Source organism: Rhinolophus ferrumequinum, chromosome 23 (genome assembly GCF_004115265.2).
Source record: "Rhinolophus ferrumequinum isolate MPI-CBG mRhiFer1 chromosome 23, mRhiFer1_v1.p, whole genome shotgun sequence".
NCBI classification, from domain to species: Eukaryota; Metazoa; Chordata; class Mammalia; order Chiroptera; family Rhinolophidae; genus Rhinolophus; species Rhinolophus ferrumequinum.
The window spans coordinates 15,465,947-15,488,751 of record NC_046306.1 but is presented as its reverse complement, the minus strand read 5'-3'; the positions used below and the strand labels follow the sequence as shown (position 1 = coordinate 15,488,751).

Sequence of the window (22,805 nt, the reverse complement as noted above, 5' to 3'; positions counted from 1 at the left end):
AGCTGGAAGTAAAGCCAAGAGTACCAAGGTCGCGGGTTTTCCGCCTGTCCTGGCAGTGGGTCATGTGGCGGGCCACCCGCAACTTCCACCTAGCACCTCTGGGGTGCGGGAAGGGACTGGGGTGGAGCCTGAAGTCTGGCCCCGCCCAGCCTCTATAGGTGAAAGGACAGCCTTGGGCGTGGGGACTGGGCGGGGGCGGGGTCTTTTGGGGGCGGGTGGAGCCTGGACGCGTTGGTGCCAGCGAAGACGCCCTTGGCGCGTGGAAGGGGCGGAACCGGGAACTTACTCCGTCCTAGAGGAGCAGGAAGCGCCGAGTGCGGGCCCAAGGACGCCCACCAGCCGACCCTGTGCACTCAGGTAGAGGCGGCGGCTCCGGTCCCGGAAGTCCAGTGGGCAGCTCCCCAGGTAGGGCCCAACCCGGGCCTGAGAAGAGGTGCCCCTCTTCCTGTCCGCGTTTGCCCTGTCCTTCCGTCCTGCCATCCGACCCTCGTTCTTTCCTGTTCGCGGGCCTGAATCCAATCCATCCCTAGCCATCAGAAGGGAACTCCGGGGTGGAGGAACTCACTTCGTCCTTGGATCTGGCCCAGAGGCTGCAGGCCCCGGGACATACAGAACGAGGTTTCAGGAGATAAGGAGATGCAAAAACCTCTCAGAGGAGGCTGGCCCAGCGTCTCCCCAGGCAGACTGTCTGTCCTTGGGGAGAACACCCATCCTCTCTGGTACTAAGTATCTTCAGTTGCACAGTTGGGTCTTACCCTTGTCAGGTCTGCTTTGGGACTAGCCAGGTCGAATGGGGCAGCTGTGAAAGCCGCTGGGGAGCTGGGGTTGGTTATCTCCCTTCCAGAGCTAGAGGGATGCTTGTCCTCCTGCTCCCTCTGGTCCTAGGTGGACAGCCCTGCCCCCACCCCTTCCCAAATCTGGGAGCCCAGAAAGGCTGAAAGCTCCCACCCAAAGCAGCTTGTTGTGGCTTCCCTGTGGGGTAGCTGTGTGCTGGCCTGGGAGGGCTGTGGATGTTCCCAGAGTGGGCTCTGAGGCTTGGGCCCCCTGTGAAGCCTGCCTGGAGCCCACCTGCTCACTTTACAAACAGTGGGGCCACCATTGTGCAGGGCTTTGAATGCTGAGCTAAGAAGTCTAAACTCTCAGCTGCAGGCTGGGACAGTGCATTGGAGTCTGACCTGTAGTGTCATCAGGACCAGCCTGGGTAGGTGCGGCTGTCACGATGCCAAAAAGATGCTTCCGCTGATAAATGACATATATGGGCATTTATTGTGTTCTTGTGCTTTACGTGAATTATGTCATTAACTACTCATGCGTCCCTTATGTTATCCCCATTTCAGAGGCTGAAATTGAGGCCCCAAGAGGTCAAGTGACTTGTCCAAGGCAACAGCTAGTTAGTGTCAGGGAGGGGATTAGAACCCAGTCTGGTGCCTTACCCACAGTGTCCTGTTGCCACCCAGGAACTAGGCATCCAGTTATAAAGCCTTGACCTAGGCCAGAAGGAGGAGAAAGGAGGGGTTAGATGAGCAGGAAACTGGGGGATAGGATTCGGAGGGCTTGGAGAGGGTTACCCATGAGTCCCGAGAGGAATTCAGCTGACGAGGGGTCGGGTGTGGGGGAGAGGAAGTGTTTGATTTTAGACATGTTAGTTTGGGGTGGAGGGTGGCATAGGAGAGCCAAGCAGAGCCTGCCTGCATCTGGAGAGGACCAAGGAGGCAGAGCTGGGTCCTGGGGAGAGGCGATGCCTTCAGGGATGGGTACAGGTAGAGGAGGGGAGCCCAAGGCCTGGCTCACAGGAGTCTCCCCAAATGCTGAGCAGGCAGATGTGGGGATAGCTACTCATGGGGTGGTGGGAACAGGGAGAGGAAGGAATTCTAGGCTGAGAACGGTTTAAAAAATTGAGGACTTGTTTCATAGAGGGGAAAACTGAGGCCGGCGAGGTACTTGTCTGAGGACACTTCATGGGTGGATCAGAGTAGGACCTAGTGCTCCCTGGGTGCCATCTCTGCCATTCGTCTCTTTCTGCTACCTCAGTGGCTCTCAACCGGAGCCAATTCTGTCAATGTTTGGAGACGATTTGTCACAACTGGGGGATGGGTACTGTTGGCGTCTAGTGGGTAGAGACCAGGGATATTGCTTAACATCCTGCAATCCCCCCATAACAAAGAATTACCCAGTCCCAAACGTCAGTGATTCCCAAGTTGGGAAATCTTGTACTAGGGCGAGCTGAGCATGTCACAGACACACACATCGAGCTCTTTTGCCCCCAGCAAGGCAGATAGCTTAGCTTGGGCCTCCAACTGGGCAGACCTTTGCCCTTTCCCCTGGTCTGCCCCTCCCATGCTTGCTCCTTTATTCCTGGAAGCTTCTAAAGTCCTCTCTGATTTTCCTGAGCACAGTGGTCTAGAGCCCTGCCCACAACATGTCTGTCCTTGTCAGTCTGTCTGTTTCCAGACCTATATTCACAGAGTTGAGTGTTAGCTAAGCAGGGAGAAACCAAAGTGGAAAGTTTTACCCAACACAGAGTAGGTGCCTTGCAGATAAAATATTTGTTAAATTTGAGTGACATATTTGGAGTCCAAAAAACTTCATTGTAATCCAGTTTTCATTTTAGCAATTCAAATTGTACCTTATGCGTGTGAAGCTCTATGTTTCTAATACGTTCCCAGGAGACACGTGTGCTGCTGGGCCTGGACCGCACTTTGAGGGGCAGGGCATTCCAGGGCTGTGCAGAGGGGGGGTTGTGGGCTGGGCTGCCCTCTCTGCAGACAACTGTGGTGCGGTTTGGGGACCGTGGAGTAGAAGGAACCATGGTATGGAGTCAGGAAACCAAGATATAAGTCATGGCCTCCCCCCACCCATGGCCTCTTAGCGTAATAGAGTTTGGATAAGCCACTTCACATCTTTGAGGGATGGGCTTACGTGGCAGCTGGTCCTCCAGGGGTTCTGATGCAAGGTCTGCGAGCGGGAAGTGCTCTGCAGAGGTGGGAGGGCCTGGGTCCCGCCCGCCAGCCAGCGCGAGGGCGATGAGCTGAAGCTGGCAGGCAGGCACTGTGCCAGCATGGAGGTGGCTCTCATTACAGCCCAGGCTCTTCTCCACAGCGGTGGCAGCCTCCTGCCTCTGGCTCACCTAGCTGTGCCTGGTATGGGAAAGCTGGAGGGACCGGTCTGGCTGTGGGAAGGAGGAGCAGCTTTGACACGCCAAGAGCTAGGCCAAAGCCTGGATGTGCGTCGGGGCTGAGAACTATAGCCTAGAGATACTGGGGTCAACTGTGGGCCACAGAAGCACTTCCCATTCTCCCAAGGAAACTTGGGAAGGACTTTGGAGCTTGGGGCCTTCAAGTGAGAGCTCCCTCCACCTGCAGCTGTAGGGGACGCCCTACGTCGAGCATTTGACCCTAGGAGTAGAGCTGGGCAGAGACGATGGTACCTGGGGTACCCCCACCTCTGGTTCCCCACAAATCAGCCACAGTGGACCAGCAAGACCCCTCCCAACTCCTAGGACCAGGAGGCAGCAAGCTGATATCTGAACCCATTTCTCAGATGGAAAAACCGAGACTCCCTCCTCCCCACTTCCTGGGAAGATATCAGCCTTTGGGGCATTACCCAGTAGGGTCCAGGGTCGATATGTCACGAGGCTGCCCCTCATTGACCCCAGTGAGGGGTGCCTACCTCCTGCTGTTCCCACAGTTGAGCCGTCATCCCAGTGGTCCACACCTAGAGTTCTGCAGCCACACAGGCCTGGGTTCGAATCCTCTCTTTACTTGTTGTGATATTCCAGGCAAGTCACTCCACCTCTCTGAGCCTCAGCTGGCGTGTCTGTAAACAGGAATAATGACACCCACTCGACCAGCCTCGCGGGTTGTTGTGAAGATGAAATGAGCCCTGCCACTCAGTACCATGCTCATTATCATGACTCATGGCATTTAGAGGCTCAGAGCACCCCCAATCGCCTTACTCAGTGCCCTCATTTTACAGATGTGGGGATCGGCTCCCGGCGAAGGGAGGCAGCTGTCCAGGAGGGCCACTCTGGTCGGGGTGAGGCACAGCCAAAACCCACATCTACTGGCATACGTCCCATCCTGAGACTGCTACCTGTGTTCAAAGGTGTTCCAGGGGTAAGCTGGGGACCCAGAGGTCAGGCTGCGGAGCTTCCCCACGGAGGAAGGGGGACCAGGCCTTAGTCCCACCACCGCCTCCCTTTGCCAGCCCCAGCCATGAACTACGTGGGGCAGCTGGCGGAGACGGTGTTCGGGACGGTGAAGGAGCTATACCAGGGCCTGAACCCAGCTACGCTGAGCGGTGGAATTGACGTGCTGGTGGTAAAGCAGGTGGACGGCTCCTTCCGCTGCTCGCCCTTCCACGTGCGTTTCGGCAAGCTGGGCGTCCTGCGGTCACGGGAGAAGGTGGTGAGTGCTGGCGGCTGCCCAAGGGGCCAATGCTGGGTGGGCTGTTGAAGCCAAGGCAGCCCCTCTTGTCCCAGGAGAGGACTTGGGCCCTTCTTAGGTGGGGATCTGTCCTCTGGACAGACTTCCCTTCTTCTGTATTTTCTTGGAAGGTTTTGATTTAGTTTGGGGGTTTGGGTCCAAGAGGGTTTCTATTTCCACTGCAAGCAGCATGGTGGGGCAGTCCCTGGTGCTGGAGCCATCAGACCTGGCTCCAGCTAGCTAAGACCTTACCTGTGTGTTCCTGGTAAGTCACTTCACCTGTGCAAATGGATAAGGTCTCATCTGCCTGGTGATTAGATAGGAGCTGATAGCACGTCCCAGGGCCAGGCCTGTGCAAAGGTTAGTTCCTCTCCCTTAGGGAACCTACACTGACTTCACTGGGCTTGGGCAAACGTGATGACAGACTGTGGTTCGTGCCAAGGCCTGGTGTGTGAAAAGAGGTTTGGTGGGCCCAGGTCCCTTTCACACTGAGGTGAGCTTTCTAGAATCCTACTAGGAAAGTATAACCTTGTGGGAGACCATGGAACTAAGTGGTTAAGAGCCTGGCTTGTAGGCTCAGACTTTCTAGGTTCATAGCCTCATTGGGCTACCTCCCAGCGAATGGCTTAACTCTCTGAGCCTCAGTTTCCTCATCTATAAAGAGACTAACGATAGGGCTGCAACAGCTTGTTGTGAAGGTTAAACAGCACAGTCGCAATAAAACACTGTACGAAGTGAATAGGAAATGGTCATTCTTACCGTTGCTGGGGTACTCCACAGATGTCTGAGCGCTGGCCCAGGGCTGGGGCCACAACAGTGACGAGATGGATCAGGTTCTTGTTCTCAGGGGGTGTGGGAGAGAGAGGAACACAGAAACCAAGGCCCAAACAGGAATACTGTGACCAGGACACCTGCAACTGAGCCCGGAGAATGGGGAAATGTCGGGGGGCACACAGCCTCTCTGAGGAAGGGGAACTCTCAGAAGAAGCAGAGCCCCTCCGAGTGGGGAGCAGCCAGGCATGTCAAGGTCTCAAGGAGAAAGTTCCAGCAAGTACAGGACTCGGGGGCAGCCGGGAGCCCCTGTGTCCAGGACCAGCTGGGAGGCCAGTGGACTGGAGCGTGGCAGTGAGTGAGGCCAGCGGTGGGGACCGTGCGTCCCCTGCCCCATCACACCCCGTTACAGGTAGACATTGAAATCAACGGGGAGCCGGTGGACTTGCACATGAAGCTGGGGGACAGCGGGGAGGCCTTCTTCGTCCAGGAGCTGGAGAGTGACGAGGTAAGTCCCTGTGTCCGTCACACCACCTGCCTCTTCCCTTCCCTACAACCCCCTGTGGATGGGGCCGTGGGTGTGTCACTGTGCCCTCTGTGGGGAATACCACATCATCAAGGGTCTGATGGCAGGGGAAGGGTTGGTGCTGGCACTCAGGATGCGCTATGAGCGCCTGGGGGGCGGTGGGGTCGAGGGCTGACTTCCCTCCCAGGGGAAGCTGGGAAAGGTGTCTCAGAAGAGGACACTTGAGCTGGTCCCCTGAAGGCTAGAAAGGAGGACTTCCTCGGGCAGCTTGGCTGGGGGTTGCTTGCTGAGGAATGGCTGGGGCTGGAACGCATATGACGACTTGTTCTGGATCTGGGGCTAGCTCAGTGCAGCTGGAACATGGAAATGTGTGGGTGCTGGGTACAGAGAGGGGTGTTTGCAGATGGGAGGGAGGCCCAGCACAAGCCAGCAGAGGTGTTTAAATAGTTTGAGCTGGACGAGCTCCAACAGTCCCTACTTCATGCCAGACACTGCAGTGGACTCGGGTAAGGGTAGACCCCTACCTTCGAAGAAGATTCCCAGACTAGCCTGGGAGACAGACACATAAACAACTGATGATGAAACTGTTCATTGCAGTGATTGGGGTTGGAACCGAGGCTGAGGGTGGTCAGGGTGAACGTCCTGGAGGAGGTGACACCTGGCTGAGACTTAAAAGGGAAGTAGGTGTCTACTGTGGTCGGTGTGGAGAGATGAGAGGCTGATGCCCAGGTTTCTGGTGAGGGCGCTCCTCTGGCCTGCCTCATCTCTGTGAGGGCGCCGTGAAGCCAGCAGCCGTTCAAGGCCATGTGGCTGCCGCCTCTGTCCAGGCTCCATCCTGTGTGCCTGAACCCAGATGAGCTCACTCCAAAGTCTGGGACTCCGGCAGGGCTCAGAGTAATGGGGAGACAAGAGCGGCCCCCCTAAACTGTAGCCCCTCAGTCCTGACCCTGGTCTGTTCCTCAGGAACACGTGCCTCCCCGCCTGTGCACGTCACCCATCCCCTGGGGGGGCCTGTCTGGGTTCCCCTCGGACTCCCAGCTGGGTACAGCCAGTGAAGCAGAGCCCATCATCACCGGTGTGCCCTCCACGGGGCGGAAGAAGAGGCTTCGTAGGAGGAAACCCAGGCGGAAGGAGGACACAGTGGCAGCCGATTCTAGTTCTGAGGAGCTGGAGGCAGGCGCTGAGAGTGAGCTGTCCCTGCTGGAAAAGCCAAAGCCAGAGTCTCCCGGGTGTGTGGGTACCAGGTGGGAACTAATGGGTGTAAGGATGCCAGCCGGGCTTGAAGCAGTTTCTTCTGCTGGTGCTGTGACCCTGGGCCAGGGCTCCACGTCCCCGAGTCCCTGCTGTCCAGCTGCCATGCCCTGCCCGGAGCACCCTGGACTATCAGTGATCACTTCTTTCCCTGTGGCCCCTCAGCAGTGTCCTGTCAGAAGGGGAGTCCTCGCCGCAGCCCAAAGACATCTATCCCCTCTCTGATGGAGAGTGGTCCCCGCAGGCCAGGTGAGAGTCCAGGTGGGCTGCAGGCAGGGACTCAAGGCCAAGGTCTCAGAATGATTTCCATTTTTCTGATGCGTAATGACTTAGAACACTTTTACTGTGTTTACCAGCCATTTGTGTACCTTCTTCGTAAAGTGTTCGTACGAGTCTTTCGCCCATTTTTTTAAAACTGCGGTAAAATGCACGTAACGCAACGTTTACCATTTTAACCATTTGAAAGCATACAATTCAGGGGCATTTAGTATATTCACAGCGTTGTGCCACCATCTAGTGCAGCCTCTATCTAGTTGCAGAACTTTCTCATCACCCCACATGGACACCGAGTACCCATTAAGGAGTCACAACCTTGCCCAGTTTTTTTCTTCTTTTACGGGGCTGCCTTCTTATTGTTGATTTGTTGGCATTCTCTATATATTTATATATTCTTTATATATTCTGGCTCCAACACAGGCATAACTATGTGTTACAAATATTTCTTCCCAGGCTAGGGTGGGCGGTAGGGGGGTGGCAGGCTGGCTCTGAGGCCTCTGAGTTCTTGTTTCCTGCAGCCTCTCGTCAGGTGGGCTGACATCCCCTAAAAGCGACTCAGAGCTGGAGGTGCAGACGCCCGAGCCCCGCGCCCTGAGGGCTGAGTCCCACATGCAGTGGGCCTGGGGGAGGCTGCCTAAGGTGAGTTCCTCACGTCAGCCCCCATCTCTGCCTTTCAGGGGCTCCGTGGCCTCCGTGGGCCACCTTCCCAAAGCCTTGTGGGGTGTGGGAGGCAGACTCTGCACTGGCCCACATCCTCCCCCCTCTGTTTGAATGAAGGTGGCCAAGGCTGAGTGGCCAGTGTCCTCGACGGTCCCTGATGGCAGCACAGGGGCAGCCTCTGCTCCTCAGGGAGAGCCCAGCACCGCCTCCACCTCTGTGACTGGTGTGGACCCTTCTGGAGCCCTGCTCCTGCCAGCGGGGGCTGGCACTGACCTCCTTCAGCCTGACATGGAGGTGCCCGCTCTGGCGGGCCCCCTTCTTACCATCCCTGAGAGAACAGAAACCAAGACTCAGAGGTCCAGGGGTACGGGTCACCCTCCTGCCTCTAAATCATGGAGCTGGGCCGCTCTGGAGGGTCCAGCTCCCACTGGGCAGCCAGAGGGATCCTCCAGGGGGAAAGGTGAGTGATGGCTGGATGCCCCGCTGTTACCCCCTGGGTGAATTCTGTGACTTCAAGCATGTTTTGAGCACCTCCTATGTGCCAGGTATTGTGTTTGGCACCAGCCCGTGGGGCTCCCAGTCCAGTGGGGCAGACAGATGACACAGGCATAAACCAGGAAGAATGTGATGTGCGTGATCATTGGGTGGGAGGGGGGCTGGTAAAATCATGTGGTCCGAGTGGGTGATGTTTGAGCTGAGACATTAATGATGAAGAGGTGGCCCAGTGAGGATCAAAGGGAAGAGAATTCTAGGCAGAAGGAACAGCATGGGTCAAGGCCATGAGGAAGGAGAGAGGTTTCATGTCTAGGAACTGAGGCAGCTGACGTGTCTAAAGTGAGGCAGGGGGGAGGTTGGGAAATGAAGCTGAGTTGATGAGAGAAGCTGGACATTCGGCTCACGAGCAGGCGGTTTATCCCAAGAATGGGGGGAGGCACGGGGCCTGCACTGCCCAAGTCAGTAGTCACTGGCTACTTACAGTGAATTAAAATTAAATAACATTGAAAATTCCATTTCTTCATCACATCACATTGTAAGGGTGCTGACAGTCACCTGTGGCTATTGGCCAGCAGACATAGGACATTTCTATCACCGTAAAAAGTCTACCGGACAGCGCTGCTCTAGAGTGTCCAGAGGCAAGGGGGACATGTACCGCTCACACTGCTGAGCACATGTTAGGTCTACAGGTGTCCCCTCCTCTGCCCTCAGGCCCCCTGAAGAGAAGCCAGCACCTGGGCCCCAGTGACATCTACCTGGATGACTTGCCGTCTCTGGATTCTGAGAACGCAGCCCTTTACTTCCCCCAGAGGTGCCTGGGCTCTGGGTGCCAGGGTGTCTTGGGGTCGGAGCCCGTGGGACCAGGGGTTGGCTACCACGGGCCTGGGAGGGCTGAGTGCCCTCCTCCCAGCTTCCTCCTCTTCATGTCACTGATGGCCCATTTGCCCTCAGTGACTGGGGAATGGGGGCCAGGAGGTGGAGTGAACCCAGCAGCCAGAAGCTCTTGGAGGACCCCAACCCCAAACAGGAGCCAGAACCCACTCCGGACACAGTGGACACTGTAGTGCTGTCCCTTTGTGGGGGACTGGCTGACAGCCGGGACATTTCCCTGGGTATGTTTGACCCTTCTGAGGCTGGAGGCTGGGGGTGGTGGTGGGTGCCGGGAGGACCCCAGAGGGTGGGGCAGCAGAAGTGTGAGGCTGGGCCTGGAGCCCCTGCCATTCTCTGCCCTGTGGAGCCCACGTTCAGCCAGCAAGGGCATGGCATCCCCATGAAGCAAACGCTTGATACCAAGGTGTGAGTGATCCGGTGAATCCACAATGGCCAGAGCCTGGGGTGGGAACAACAGGGGCGAAAACCACAGGTAGGGAGGAGCCCTGCGGGGTCAAAGCCCCCACCTGCAAGAGGCCTGAGTGGTGGAGCGCAGAGGAGCCAGGAGGCACGGGGCAGGGCATCGTGGGATGTGTCAGCCGGCCCCTCACTCTCTGCCTCTGTGCCCAGAGAAATTCAACCAGCACATCGTCTCCTATCAGGACCTCACCAAAAACCCTGGCCTCCTGGAAGACCAGAACCTAGTGGTGAAAATCAATGAGAAGTAAGTACCGAGGTTGGGCTGCCAGCAGCCCCAGAAGTCACCCCCACCCCCGCCTTCATGGCTCTGTAACTACTGTAGCCCTGACACCCTGTTCTGTCTCCCCAGGCATTATAACTGGGCTGTAGCTGCCCCCATGATCCTCTCCCTGCAAGCCTTCCAGAAGAACTTGCCCAAGGTAATGCTTAGAGCACCCCTGGGCCCCCTGGGGAAAGAAGCCATAGCCTCAGGGTAGAGGCCTTGGCCAGGAAGTGGAGTGTGGGCAGAGATGGGCCTGGGGCTGACCGGCTGCAAGACCCACCCTGGGAGAGGAGACCGAGGGCCCCTGAAGCCTCACCCGTGGTGTGGGGACAAAGCTCCACCCTTCCCTGGTTTCCTGGCATGGCTGAATCCTCGTGGATTTGGGCTTGAGCTCAGGATAAACCAGAGGGGGATAAACATTTGACAGGGACAGGCCTTCAACAAGAGATTTTGGATCTGAGCGACGAGGTAGGGAGATGGAGCTCCCCGCCCTCACCTTACCTGGAGACTCTCTCCAGACGCGCTGCGGGACTTGCTTGCTTTATCAGCACACATTTGTTGTGTACCTACTATGTGCCAGGGACAGTCATACCTTCATAGACAGACAATTAATCAAAGACTCTGTCAGATGAATGTAAAGTTCAGATGAATGTGAGTATTGGACAGGAGCGGTCTGGGTTGCTTTGAGAGCCTACAACAGGGAGGTTGGCTGAGCAAGTGCCCACTGGTCAGAGATCGGAAGGATGAGGAAGCCTTAAGCTGGTGAGGGGTGGGAACAGCGTGTGCAGATACTCAGAGAGGGGAAGGAATGCAGACTCTTCAGTTCTGCCAGAGCGTCCACCCTGTCTGACCTGCATCTGCCCTTTCTGCCCCTCAGAGTGGTCCAGGGCCCGACCCTGGTCTGTTCTCCACTGGGTTAGAATTGCGCAAAGAACATCAGTAACCAGATGGTGACAGCTGATGCCTCCCTTTGGTGACACTCAGCTCCGTCCTCTGGCTGGCTCTGGGTCTGAGCGAGGACCACAGCCTGTGGGAAGGAGGAGGACCCTCTCCTGCCTGGCTCTCCTCACCTACCCAGACAGACCCACACGGAGGCCCCTGGGAGACTCCCTCAGCCTGTTCCCAGCTCAAGTGGGCACCCTGGCCAACCCCTCCCGAGCCCACGTCCTCCTGACTTGGGTGTGCCATTTGGTGCTTGTAGGAAGCTGATGTGTCTCCCAGGGGGACCTGGGCCCTCCCTGGGGATATCTAGCACAACTTTCTAGCGTTTGTCATAAGGTCATGTTGCCCCCACGAGACAGTGATGGGAGTAGACAGAGAGGGAGGCTGTGCACGGGGTAGAAGCACTGACCTTAGCAGTTGGCTGTGTTGGTCTTGGAGGTTGAGGGCAGTAATGACCATAGACTTCCTTCCTGCTGTCACTTGGTGGCATCACGCAGGGAGTACCAGAGCTTAGAAACTCCCAAAGCTACTCTAGTAGAAAGACTGACCCACACTATTTGGAGGCCAGGCCGAGGCTGGGCTAAAGGTAGCGGGTCTGGGCTGGGGTGGAGTGGGGACAGACAGAAGTGGCCCTTGCTCTCCTGGGCTTAGCTCCATGAGTCCCAGAGTGGAGGTGAATGTGCTTCTTCCGCATCCCGATAGCGGCAGCACCTTGCTCGAGGGTCAGCCCCAGACTCTGGGCTCAGCGTGACCCCCAAGGGCAATCTAAGGTGGGTTTGTGTGGTGCCGGGGGAAAATGCCATGACCTTCATCTGCCCACAGGGCACCGTGGACAAGCTGGAGAAGGAGAAGATGCCCCGGAAGGGTGGGCGGTGGTGGTTTTCCTGGCGACGCCGGGATTTCTCAGCCGAGGAGGTGGGTGGTCACAGTCAGAGGGCAGGGCCAGCACAGGCAGGAGCCAGACTTCACTGGATGGATGTTCTTCCCACAGCGCAATGCACAGAGGGAGAAGAACACAGCCAGGGAACCAGGGGGGTGAGTTGATTTCCTGGGTGGAGCTGGAGCCTGGGGAGGAGTCTGGGAAGGATCCCCTGGAGGACAGGGGTGGAGCCAGTACCCCTCCCCCAGCCATGCTTCTTTGTCACTCCCCAATCACTTCTACACCCTTTCTTTTTCCTGAGAAATGCCCCCATTTCACAGATAGGAAAACTGAGACTTAGAGATGCAGCAAAGGTCTCAGAGCCAGGAAATAGCAGAGCTGGAACGGGTACCCGGACTCCCAGCCCAGACAAGGGGCTCCTGTATTAAGGAGGGGCAGGGCCTCCCCTCTCCACCAGAGGCCAGCTGACCGTGCTTCCTGTTTTACCTTTGAAGTGACCCAGAACGCCCAGGGTTGGGTGGGAGGGTGACCAAGGATGAGTCGACTAAAGCCAAAGCAGGTGGAGATGGGAATAAACCCTAAAATACACACTAGGTTTTTCAGGTAAATATCTCCAAGGCAGGCACTGGCATCCTAGCTGGTGAGGCACTGAGGGCTGAGAGCCCGGGCATCCTTATTCGGCTGCCACCCCCACAATGGGTGGTACCTCGAGGGAGGGGTTTCTGATCCCCTAGGTAGTCTCCAGAGGCGCAGGGACAGGCCCCAAACCCCTCGTGGTCTGGCCTGCGGGCTGAGCATCTCCTGGGAGTGCAGGGCCTCCAGCTGGGGGAGGTGGCCTGAGAGCTGGGCTGCCCACAGGGACAAGCCTGATGTCCTGAGCAGTGAGGATGACGCCCCAGACAGCCCTGTGATCCTTGAGGCTCCCTCCCTGCCACCCTCACCTCCAGTCTACACGCCTACCTACAAGAAATCCCTCCGACTCTCCTCCGATCAGATTGTAAGTATCGCGGAGGGGTGGGAGGGCGGTGAGAACTCTGTCCCAGAACCTGACAGGTCTCGGCTAAGGAATGGTTCCACAAAGCCACAGTCACCAAAGCCCAGAATCTGTTCCTTGGCAGCCTCCCTGACAGCCTCTACTTGAATACCTCCAGGGGCAAGGGGCTCACTTCCTTGTGTGCCAGCCCATTTCCCTGTCAGATGCTGTCACTGGAAAAGCTCTGTGCCATCCTAAAATCCCTACCTGCAATGGGTCTGCTGGCTCTGGGTCTGCCCTTGGAAGCCACGCTAAAGGAATCAAATGCTGATGACAGCCCTTCAGATGTTGGCAACCCCAGCCCCCCGCCCCTCCCCCCACCCCGAGTCATGTTTTCAAGCTCTGTAACGCGTGGCTCCTGTAATAAGAATGTCTTCTCCGAGTGTGACTCTGTGGTCAGGGAGGTGCCCCAGGGGGGACTTGGCCAGCCTGTGCAGAGAAGGTGCCACCTTTGTGGTACCCTAGGGCTCACACACAGCTCACGTCAGCCAGGGCCTGGCAGCCTTGGTCACCAGTTGTGGCTGAGCTTCCTGATCCTTCTCTATGGACCAAGCACAGGGCTGGGTCTCTCTTTAGGGGGCTATCACAAGTACCCTAGCCTTAGTCAGGGGGCCGCCTGTGGGGATCCCCTCAGGGCCCATCTATGGAGTGGGGTGTCCCCTGCCAAGAGCAATGCCAGCCTTGGCACTGACCTGAGAAACTTGACTGGGAGCCATGGGCCAGGCTTTGTCCTTGAACTGCACCCCAAAGGAGCACAAAAGGAGGGTAGGGTTCCTGTGCCTGGTACTTTGTGGGCACCGCCAGCACTCCCTCACTTCCTCCTCGTGGCCACCCTCGGCCCACGTGGATGTGTCTATGTGTGCCTATCTCTGATGAGTTCTAGCAGGTTCTCTGAGTTGGGAAGGAGAGGAGAAGGAGAGGCCTGGGGGATCAAAGGCCACAGTTTGGGGGGCACAGGGTAGATCGTGGCCGGCTATCGCAGATCACAGCTCACCCCCTTTGCCCGGCCCCAGCGGCAGCTGAACCTGCAAGAAGGTGCCAACGACGTGGTCTTCAGTGTGACAACCCAGTACCAGGGCACCTGCCGCTGCAGGGCCACCATCTACCTGTGGAAATGGGACGACAAAGTGGTCATCTCAGACATCGATGGCACCATCACCAAGTGAGGCCGGGTTGGCCAGGGGAAGTGAGGGGTGTTCTGGAAACTCATCTCTCTGTTCTGGGGGGGGGGGGGGCAGACAGGGAGAGAGGCCTGTCTGCACCATCTTGGGGCTGTGGGGTAGGCCCCATGCGGGCCACGTGGGCTGCCGTGGAGTGACCCCTCCTTTGGGCTCTAGGTCGGATGCTCTGGGCCACATTCTGCCCCAGCTGGGGAAAGACTGGACACACCAGGGCATCACGAGTCTCTACCACAAAATCCACCTGTGAGTGCGGGGGCGAGGGCAGGGCCCCAGGGAGTGGGTGACAGGATCTCTTAAGCTACCGTGGCCTCGGCCCTAGGAAGCCAGGCTTGGGGACCAGCAGAGCCCACAAGGGAAGAGGCCAGGGCATGTCCCTGGAGTGCTGAGACCTACCTGCTGGTCCTCGGTTCTCCTGTGGCCTGGGATCTAACTGCTGGTCTTCCTGCTACAGCAGGAAGTCTACAGACCCTTGTCCATCTTGGCCCACTTGGGCCTCACGACTCTGGCCATGCTCCTTTTACTGGGGACAGCCACCTCTCAGACCTGGCTCAGCTGTCCTAAGTCCCTTCCCTACAAAAGCCTCTGGGTTTGGAGGCCAGAATCCCAGGGTTGCGCTGAACTGGCTAAAGCCAAGAGGGCGGGATGGGGGATGGCTGGTCCCTGATGGCTCCGTGCCACCCCCAGAAATGGGTACAAGTTCCTGTACTGCTCGGCACGGGCCATCGGCATGGCTGACCTCACCAAGGCGTACCTGCAATGGGTGAGCGAGCGCGGCTGTGGCCTCCCCAAGGGCCCCATCCTGCTGTCTCCCAGCAGCCTCTTCTCCGCCCTGCACAGGTAACTCCCCTACCCCACAGGGGCCTGCAGCTCCCGGTGGGGGGGTGGAGCGCAGGCCCACTGCCAGCCCAGGCCAGGGCAACACCAGGCCTGTGTCACCTGACCCTGCCATCCTCTGACTGCTACCCCTCCTTGGCTCCCTTCCCTGCCCTTGCCCCTGCTCCCCAGGGAGGTGATTGAGAAGAAGCCAGAGGTCTTTAAGATCGCCTGCCTGAGTGACATCCAACAGCTGTTTCTGCCCCACGGCCAGCCCTTCTATGCCGCCTTCGGGAACAGGCCCAACGTAAGCATGTCCTCTCCCCGAGGGCTGAGCCACCTCCTCCCCACTTCCCAGCCCACCGGCCCTTTCTTGTCCCCCACAGGATATCACTGCCTACCGACAGGTGGGCCTACCTGAATCTCGCATCTTCACAGTGAATCCCCGGGGAGAGCTCACCCAGGAGCCCATGAAGAACCACAAATCCACGTGAGGCCAAACCCTGCCACCTGTCTCCCACGCCCTGCCACATCCCCACGCCCCAGCCTGTCCCTGGACCCCAGTTCCACCTCCCTACCAGGGCCTCTGTTCCTTGCCCAGGCCTCTCAGAGGCTGTGGCCTGGTGGCAGCTCGGGCTCTTAGTGACGACCCTTTTCTGTCCATAGATACGAGCGGCTGGGTGAGGTGGTTGAGCTCCTCTTCCCGCCGGTGGCCCGTGGCCCGAGCACAGACCTGGCCAACCCTGAATACAGCAACTTCTGCTACTGGCGGGAGCCACTGACCTCTGTGGACCTTGATGCCCTGGCCTGAACCCGCCCAGGCTGCCCCCTCCTCTCTGGCCTGGCCCAGAACTGACTGGGTGTCCCAGGGCATGGGGGTTGGAAGCTAGGTGGGGAGGACGGGCGCTGTGGGCTGGCTGGCAGCCTCTCCCGGTCCTGTTCTCCTGTCTCCTGCCAGCTGAGCTGCAGGGGGCGGGGCAGCTGCTCCAGGCCTCAGCATGGCCCTGGCTGATAGCAATTAAATGATTGTCACCTGGGCCCTTGCAGCAGCATTCTGTGCCCTTGACATCTCTGTCCCTATCACCCTGAGACTCTGCCTCAACTCCTGATTAGGACAGAGAGAATAGAGGCCCCACTGAGGCTTCAGAGTTGGGTGCACAGGGAAGGTTGGTGGCAGCAGTGGGGAGTAGTTGAATAGCATCTGGGAAGAACACAGTGCTCCCCCACTGCCTTCTGGGAGCCTGGACCGTCCACACCCTCTGAGGCCAGAGCCTCACATAGCCCTGGCCCCTTCCCACAGCTCTTGAGCCAGACATTGCAGCACATCGCAAGCTCAGATGCTCCAGTGACCTCTGAAATCAGGAAAGGGGGAGCCCAGGGCAATGCAAGGACCAAGAGAATATGGCTCTCACTTGGCCTAGCCTGCCCCCAGCAGCTGCTCCTGCTCCTCCCGGCACCTCCCCTGGGGACACAGGCAGGTGGGGGTTGGTCTGTCCTCCCCTAGCCTGGTCAGTTCAGTGCCCACACAGCTGCTGAGTGGGCTGCTGCCTGAGGAGCTGTGGGGAGGAGGGCTGGCATCCCACTGCAGCCTTCCATCTCTCCGTCTTCGGGGAAGAAAATACCTTCAGATGGGCTGAAAGCTTTAATCCAGGCCTGCCCTTCCCCAATAGCACCACAGTGGAGGGCAGGGTACCCAATGTTGAGACACCAGAAGGCAGGGCTACAGGGACCTGCAAAACAGCACAGGAGGGCTCGTGCTGCTGTGGGGAAACTGAGGCCTGGAGACTCAGCAGGCAGGCCTCAGGGTCTTGGAACTGTGCGGGCTGAACACTTGTGTTTTCAGGTTGTCCCTTGGTGGTGTCATTCATATCTGACTTTCTCAGGACTTTGTGAACGGAACATCCAGGCGGGGTTGGGTTTACAGGGATATTGGAAACTAGGCCTGGAGCCCTCTCCCTCCAGCTGTGGCCTCTTGCCCAGGGTCTGACCTCATTCAGGCCATGACGTACAAGAAGGGCTGCTCTCTGGAGAGAGGCCCTAACCTGGGGGGGGAAGAACCGCCCCCGCCCCCACATGGAAAGGAGAGAACTGTGTGCGAACCAGAGTGCCCTGAAAATATCTTTGGGGAAGAAAAAGGATAAATTGGAGTGGTATCTCCAAACAGATCGCCTGGACCCAAGCTTCCTCAAGAATCTACAGCTGCCTAAGCCCTCACCTTGGGGAGAATCAAAAGGAATAAAGAGAACTCTGGCTGAGTCTTCGTGTTTCTGTTCACCCTGAAGGACCTGGGGGTGGTGGGAACCTCTGGTCCTTGGTTCAGAAGCAGCACCCGTGAAGCTGCTAGGTGTGAGGGCAGTGCCAGTGGGCGTCACCTTCCTGCAGAAACTGAGCCCAGAACCCTGGGGAGGAACACTGAGGGGACAGAGGAACCAGAAGCCTCCATGGGCTGGGGCCCCAGCTGTGGACAGGCCACTGTCTGAGAGAATGGCGCTGCAGGTCTTTGCACAGAGGCCAACTTATGTGTCCGCAGAAGAGCGTTTGCAGACGGGATTGTGAGGTCTCTTAGGTCCACCCTGGCCTTCAGGCACCACGTGCTTCCCTTGACTGCTATCCTGAGTCGTCCAGTTGGTGCAGCCCTGAGCGTGGGTGAGCTGGTGCCTGGGACACTCTTGGAGCTGGACCAAGACTGTTCCTTCAGTGGCCTCTGGCATCTGCAATGGCCAGGGGTGGCTGGGAGGCATGGTCTGAGCTCTGGGTTGATGTTCCCAGGGTTGATGGGATCTGGGGTTGGGTCCTGTCTGGCCCGCCTAGTCAGCCTGCCCTGGCCGCGCCTGCTCGGCCAGCTGGGCCCGGCAGTCCAACAGATCGTCCCGGAGGCGGGCGATGTCCTGTGCGTGCTGGGCCAGCGTGCGATTCAGCTGGTCCACATGGTCCCATAGACCCTCCCTGGACCTGAGCGACTCGGTGGGCAAGCTGTCCAGGTCTGCAGCCATCAGGCCCAGCTTCCCACACGCACCCTCCACTTGTGCTACCCTCTGGTCGAAGTGGCCCATTGCGTGCTGGAGTTCCTGGGCTGTGTCCTGGCAGCGGCTCAGCCCGCCGGCCACACCGGCCACACCGGCCTTGAGTTGCTCCAGCTCCCCCCGCAGGCTCAGGACCTGCCTGTGGCCAGCCCGAAGCCGCGAGCCTTGGCTGCTGACCTGCTCCTGGATGGCGTGGACCTCGGCCTCCACCTTGCGCTCCCGCTCATCCAGGGAGGTGTTGGCGGCCAAGAAGGCATCAGAGTACCGGCTGACGGAGTCACTGAGGCCTGTGAGCGACTTGCTCACAGAGTTCAGATTGACCTTGAGCAGGGTGATCTCGCCCTGGAGGGAGCTGCCTGTCACTCCTGCCAGCTGTCCCTGGACCTCGGCCACGGTGCCATTGAGCTGCTGGAGCAGGGCCGTGTGGCTGGCTACCTGGCGTAGAAGGACCGCAATCTGGCTCTGCCAGGCCTTCACCTCTGCCATGAGGTTGTCCAGGATGGCTGAGGTGGTGCTGGGGGTGCACGAGGTCTCTAGCGAAACCAGCCGTTGCTCCAGCACGGCCAGCTCTGTCTGCACCAGGGGCCACGCCGACCTCCCTGGTGGAGTGCTGTCATGGCTTAGCTCCCCAGCCAGTGCCACCAGGCGCTCCTCTAGGCTCTGCACACGCTCTTCCAGCACGGTCCTGAAGCCGCCCACACCCCATCCCCCGTCCTTCATCCCCAGACAGCAGCCCCTCATGCCACTCTCCGTCCCATTGAGGGTCTCCAGGCCCTCAAGAAGTCCATCAACACCCCCGTCAAGCATGGCCGCAGACAGCCGCGTGAGCTCATCCCTGGAGGTGGGGCCGTGGCCCCTTTGGGCCTCAGTGACTACCTGCAGGTTCCTCTCGAGGCTGTCCATGCGGGCACTGACCAGGGCCAGCTGGCTGCAGCAGCTCCCAGCGCCAGCCACACTTAGGCCTTGCAGCCGGGTACCCAGCTGTGAGAGCTCCCGGCGCAGGGCCAGCTCCCGGCCATCCAGGCTCTGGTGCAGCCTTCGGCTGGCCGCCTGGCCCTCCTCACACTGCTGCCGAACCTCCTGCACCTGCAGGTCACATGTGCTCTGGACACCTTGCAGCTTCTGCTCGAAGCCATCCAGCAGGCTCCCCCAGAGTCGGTGCAGCCGTCGGTCCACATACTCATCCAACAGGGCCAGGGAGGTAAGTGGAGATGGGGGTGCGTCCCGCAGCTGCTGCAGGTGGGCCTCGTGGCCGAGGGCCAGCCCGTGCACCTCGTGCAGCAGCTGCACCTTGCTCTGGAGCGTGTTGCTCACCTCTGTCACCTTGCTCAAGATCTCGTCCAGGGGAGGTGTAAGCGGCCTTCCAGCTCTGTCTTCAGGGTTCACAAACCCCTCGGGGATGACCTCAAAGCCCACTGGGGCAGCAGGAGCTCTGGGGCCACCAGTAATCCTGCTGGGGTCCTCATGGCTGGTCAGCAGGCCGCTGAGAGTACCATATGCTTGTGCCAGGCGCCGGACATCACCCTCCAGGCGTTCCAGCCGCTCACCAAACAGCCCTGGGCCTTTCCTTCCTGGGAAAGAGGAGAGAACCGCAGGGGTGTCGTTGGCCTGGCTGGCTCAGCTTGTCCTGTTGCCCGGCCACCTGAGAGATTTTCTATTCTAAGTCAACCTCGCTGGGCATAGCTCCACCAGCGTTTGGAGGGGGCCCAGGGGCTCACCCTTCTGCCCAGCATGAGATGCACTCTGCCAGCTCTGCCTGAGCTCAGCCAGCCTGGGTCAGTCCGTTTCCCACATCCCTCCCCCCAAGAAACCCAACTACCTTGGTAGGGTCTCCACGGGCAGACTCACCGTAGGGGCTGGGCGCCGCTCTGCTAGAAGGAGGGGGCCTGGGGCCCGGTCCCAGCTGCCCAGAGGGAATCTGGGACTCAGGCTCTGAATGGGGCGGGGTGGCCCGAGGGTCCGTGAGGTGCTCAGGGCAGCCTTGTCCAGTGAGCCCGGGACAGCAACGCCAGGAGAGCTCCGTCACAGTCTTGTAGCCGACTTTGTATTTGGGTCTGAGCACCGTGCGGTACCTGGGCCAGGAATGGGGAGAGGGCAGGGTCCTGTACCTGTGGGCTGAGGTGCCTGCCTCCTGGCAGGGGGCCTTGTGCCCTGGCTGGTATTCAGGGCCACTCTCAGACACTTGCATACAGTCTAGAAGTCTTCCCACCTCCGCAACACCCCCAGGGGTTTCCTTTTTCTGTGCTTAAGGTGACAGGGCTGGAGAATGGAAGTAGGCCTTGCCAAGGCTCACAGATGTGTTAGAGGAGGGTGTAGGAAGAAGCCCCACCCCCTCCTGTTTGCCTGGGGAGAAGGCAAGCAGGAATTTGGCCCCAAAGCTCCCAAGATCACTTGGACCCCCTTGAGCTTATACTGCCATCAGAAATTCCACTCTGGCTTTGGTGGTACCTTGAATAATTCTGGCAAAGCCTCAGCCCCCGCCCCACCCCCCACTCCTATGGTGGGTGAGGGGTACTGCCCTGGAGCTGGGGCAGGCAGCCCCTCACACTGCCTGGGGGCCACTCTGGACTCCCATCAGCTTCCCTTAGGCCTTTCCACTTCTCCCTAGCTGACTCCAAGGACTCAGCTCTGATCGCAGAGGCTAGTGACAGGGCACCTTTGATTTTGAGCACAGAGAGGAAGGCCTGGGGTGTAAGGCAGCACAGGGGCCACTCTCTCACCTGTTCAGCAGTGTACCTGTACCTATTCACCCACTGACACATGGAAGCAAACGGGTTTGTTTTCAAACCTGCATTTGAACCCCTCCGAGCACAGACCTGTGCATCCCACCTGTGTGCAAGACGACACGTCCTCACACGGCCCCATGTGTCCAGCCTGAGCCCCACACCTGGCCTACCTTCTCCACTGTCAGCACAGGCCTCCTTGAGTCTGACCAGGTCCTTTGGCATCGACCATGCCAGTGTGACCCTCTGCTTTCCCCTGTCCCCCCACCCCCATGCTGCTTCTTCCTTGCCTGGTGCTGCCTCTCCCCCAGGAACCCTCCCCTGGTCCCCTGTGGGCTCTGACCTGAGCCTGCCCCTGACTCCTCCCTGGCCCCCTCCATCCAGCTGGGGTGGGGGCTGGGGTAGGCTCTCTGAAGTCCAAGGAGTTACAGCCCTTGTAGAGTTGGCTGCTGCTCTCAGCTGAAGGCAAGTTTGGGTGGGGCGTGTGCCCAGGGACCCCGAGTGGGTGGGATGAGGGTGCACTCACGTGACTGTCCCGGGGCACTTGGGCCCCCATCCACACTGCCGGTACTCAGCCTTTATGTAGCTCTCTGCTCCCTCCTGGAGGACACAGGTCACATTCCTGTGCACCACGTAGGCGCAGAGGGCCCTGCAGGGGAGAATGGCATCCTTGGAATATCTGGCCTGGGCCAGGCCCACTGAGGCTCTTTACCCCTTCCCCCCAACTGTGGGCCTCAGCAGAAGAGACCTCCATCTTTCTTCTACCCCTTCTCCTTGATCCCAGGAGCCAGCGCCCTTGGCCTGGGGTCCAGCCCTGCTGTTGGTCTCTTTGATCCCAGCCTCCCTGATGAGTTGGTCACTGGGCTAAGCTCTGTACTGAACCAGGAGCCTGGTGTGGCTGCCCTTCCTCAGTCTGACCTCTGCTCTCCCTGCCTGGAGAAGAAGCCCCTCCCCCCAGATTCCCCATCAAGGACCTTTCCGCATTCCCCACCCTTCTCCAACTCCTCCACTGGTTCTCAATTCCTCATCTCAGCATTTGACGCTTCCGAGGTCCCAATTTAGCACCTGAGTGTCTTGGAGACCACACTTCTCCCTTCCTCCCCTGACTCCTGGGGAAATGCACCCCACCTTGTAGCTTTGGGGACCCTGCCTCTGATCCTGGTTCCTCATTCTCACATCATTTCTACCACCTCCTCCAGGAAGCCTACTCTGATGTGCCCAGGCACATTTGAGTGTCAGCTATGGGCTGGACGCTCTCCTTCTACAGTACCTCTCACATGCAGCTAGAGTTCAAATTCAGCTCCACCCCAGGCAGAGCCGCTAACTCACCTGAGATAGGCCAGTTCTCAAGCCACTGCCGCTAAAGACCAGAAGCTGAGGCAGGAGCGGGACAGCAGCTCCTCCTTACAGGCCACAAATGTTGGGGAGGCAGCTGCCTGACATAAACCGGCCACCTGTAGTCTGTTGTTAGACTCTGAAGCCCACGAACCCAGGACCCAGGAGCCCCCACCAGCTCTGAGGCCCAGCCACATTGCGGCTGTCAAGGGGTTGCTGGGGCCAGGCTGACCAAGGGAGGGCAGGCCGCTGGGCGCAGGGATCCCTCCCCTACCTACTGGGGCAGAGGAACGATGGGAGGCCCCGGCGTGGTGTGTGTGTGTGTGGGGGAGAGCCCCGCGTGCTCCGTGCGCGGACCGCCCTCCCTCCGCTCCCTCCACCTGGTCCGCTGCGCCCGGGGTTTGCACACAGCGCAGCTGGAAAATGTTACTTCTCTGGAAAGGTTTCCGCGGGCACTGCCAGGATCCCCGCCGCCGCGCCAGGCCCCCTCGGCTTATTTTTCTTCACTAGCCCCTCAGCCTCCTGCGGCGTGGGGCGCCCGCTGGCAGGGGCTTGGCCCTGGGAGCCGCCCCCTCCGCGCCGCGGCCTCGGGAGCCCTGCGCCCCGCCGCCCGCGCGTGCGATCGGGGCAGGTGGGAGCAGCGCCGCGGGGCCGTCCCTCCCGCTTCCCGCCCGCCGCGCGGCCCGCGCTTACTTGTGCGGCCCCGGACGCAGTCGCGGGTGCCATCCCGTCGTGTAGAGGTTGTAGCGGGACACACCGGGCGGCGCGGGCCGCGAGAGGAGCGGGGTGCCCTTGGCCTGCGCCCCAGAGAGCAGCGCCGCGACGGCGCACAGCCAGACCGGCAGGCGGCGGCGGCCCAT

General features: G+C 59.2%; 2 protein-coding genes across 5 annotated transcripts; one reads left to right on the top strand and one right to left on the bottom strand.

Moving 5' to 3' along the window:
* Positions 1-226: 226 nt before the first annotated feature.
* On the top strand, positions 227-17,119 carry LPIN3 (lipin 3). Of its 4 annotated transcripts, none has more exons than XM_033094617.1 (21): positions 227-357; positions 3,976-4,115; positions 4,207-4,406; positions 5,608-5,703; positions 6,685-6,950; positions 7,138-7,221; positions 7,767-7,887; positions 8,026-8,368; positions 9,115-9,214; positions 9,355-9,515; positions 9,904-9,997; positions 10,103-10,172; positions 11,780-11,872; positions 11,949-11,992; positions 12,696-12,834; positions 13,884-14,032; positions 14,208-14,294; positions 14,736-14,888; positions 15,057-15,171; positions 15,251-15,354; positions 15,531-17,119. In XM_033094617.1, the coding sequence occupies exons 3-21, from the start codon at positions 4,215-4,217 to the stop codon at positions 15,673-15,675; spliced, it is 2,556 nt and encodes an 851-aa protein (XP_032950508.1). In that variant the 5' UTR covers positions 227-357; positions 3,976-4,115; positions 4,207-4,214; the 3' UTR covers positions 15,676-17,119. The 4 variants fall into 4 exon arrangements, with proteins under 4 accessions (XP_032950508.1, XP_032950509.1, XP_032950507.1 ...); XM_033094618.1 differs by having other exon boundaries at positions 234-405; positions 7,141-7,221; XM_033094616.1 differs by having other exon boundaries at positions 234-405.
* Positions 16,622-22,805, bottom strand: EMILIN3 (elastin microfibril interfacer 3). Its single transcript, XM_033094621.1, has 4 exons — positions 22,639-22,805; positions 21,137-21,259; positions 19,736-19,959; positions 16,622-19,458 (listed from the first exon to the last, which is right to left on the bottom strand). The coding sequence occupies exons 1-4, from the start codon at positions 22,803-22,805 to the stop codon at positions 17,672-17,674; spliced, it is 2,301 nt and encodes a 766-aa protein (XP_032950512.1). The 3' UTR covers positions 16,622-17,671.

What these genes read in the sequence shown, in the direction of transcription:
- LPIN3 (XM_033094617.1), top strand. Translation starts at nt 4,215, where the DNA reads ATGAACTACGTGGGGCAGCTGGCGGAGACGGTGTTCGGGACGGTGAAG. An exon ending in TGCGGTCACGGGAGAAGGTG is followed by an intron (nt 4,407 to 5,607) that starts GTGAGTGCTGGC and finishes ACCCCGTTACAG; the next exon opens with GTAGACATTGAAATCAACGG. An exon ending in ATGAAGAACCACAAATCCAC is followed by an intron (nt 15,355 to 15,530) that starts GTGAGGCCAAAC and finishes TTCTGTCCATAG; the next exon opens with ATACGAGCGGCTGGGTGAGG.
- EMILIN3 (XM_033094621.1), bottom strand. Translation starts at nt 22,805, where the DNA reads ATGGGCCGCCGCCGCCTGCCGGTCTGGCTGTGCGCCGTCGCGGCGCTG. An exon ending in CTGCGTCCGGGGCCGCACAA is followed by an intron (nt 21,260 to 22,638) that starts GTAAGCGCGGGC and finishes TCTCCCCTGCAG; the next exon opens with GGCCCTCTGCGCCTACGTGG. An exon ending in AGCGGCGCCCAGCCCCTACG is followed by an intron (nt 19,459 to 19,735) that starts GTGAGTCTGCCC and finishes CCTCTTTCCCAG; the next exon opens with GAAGGAAAGGCCCAGGGCTG.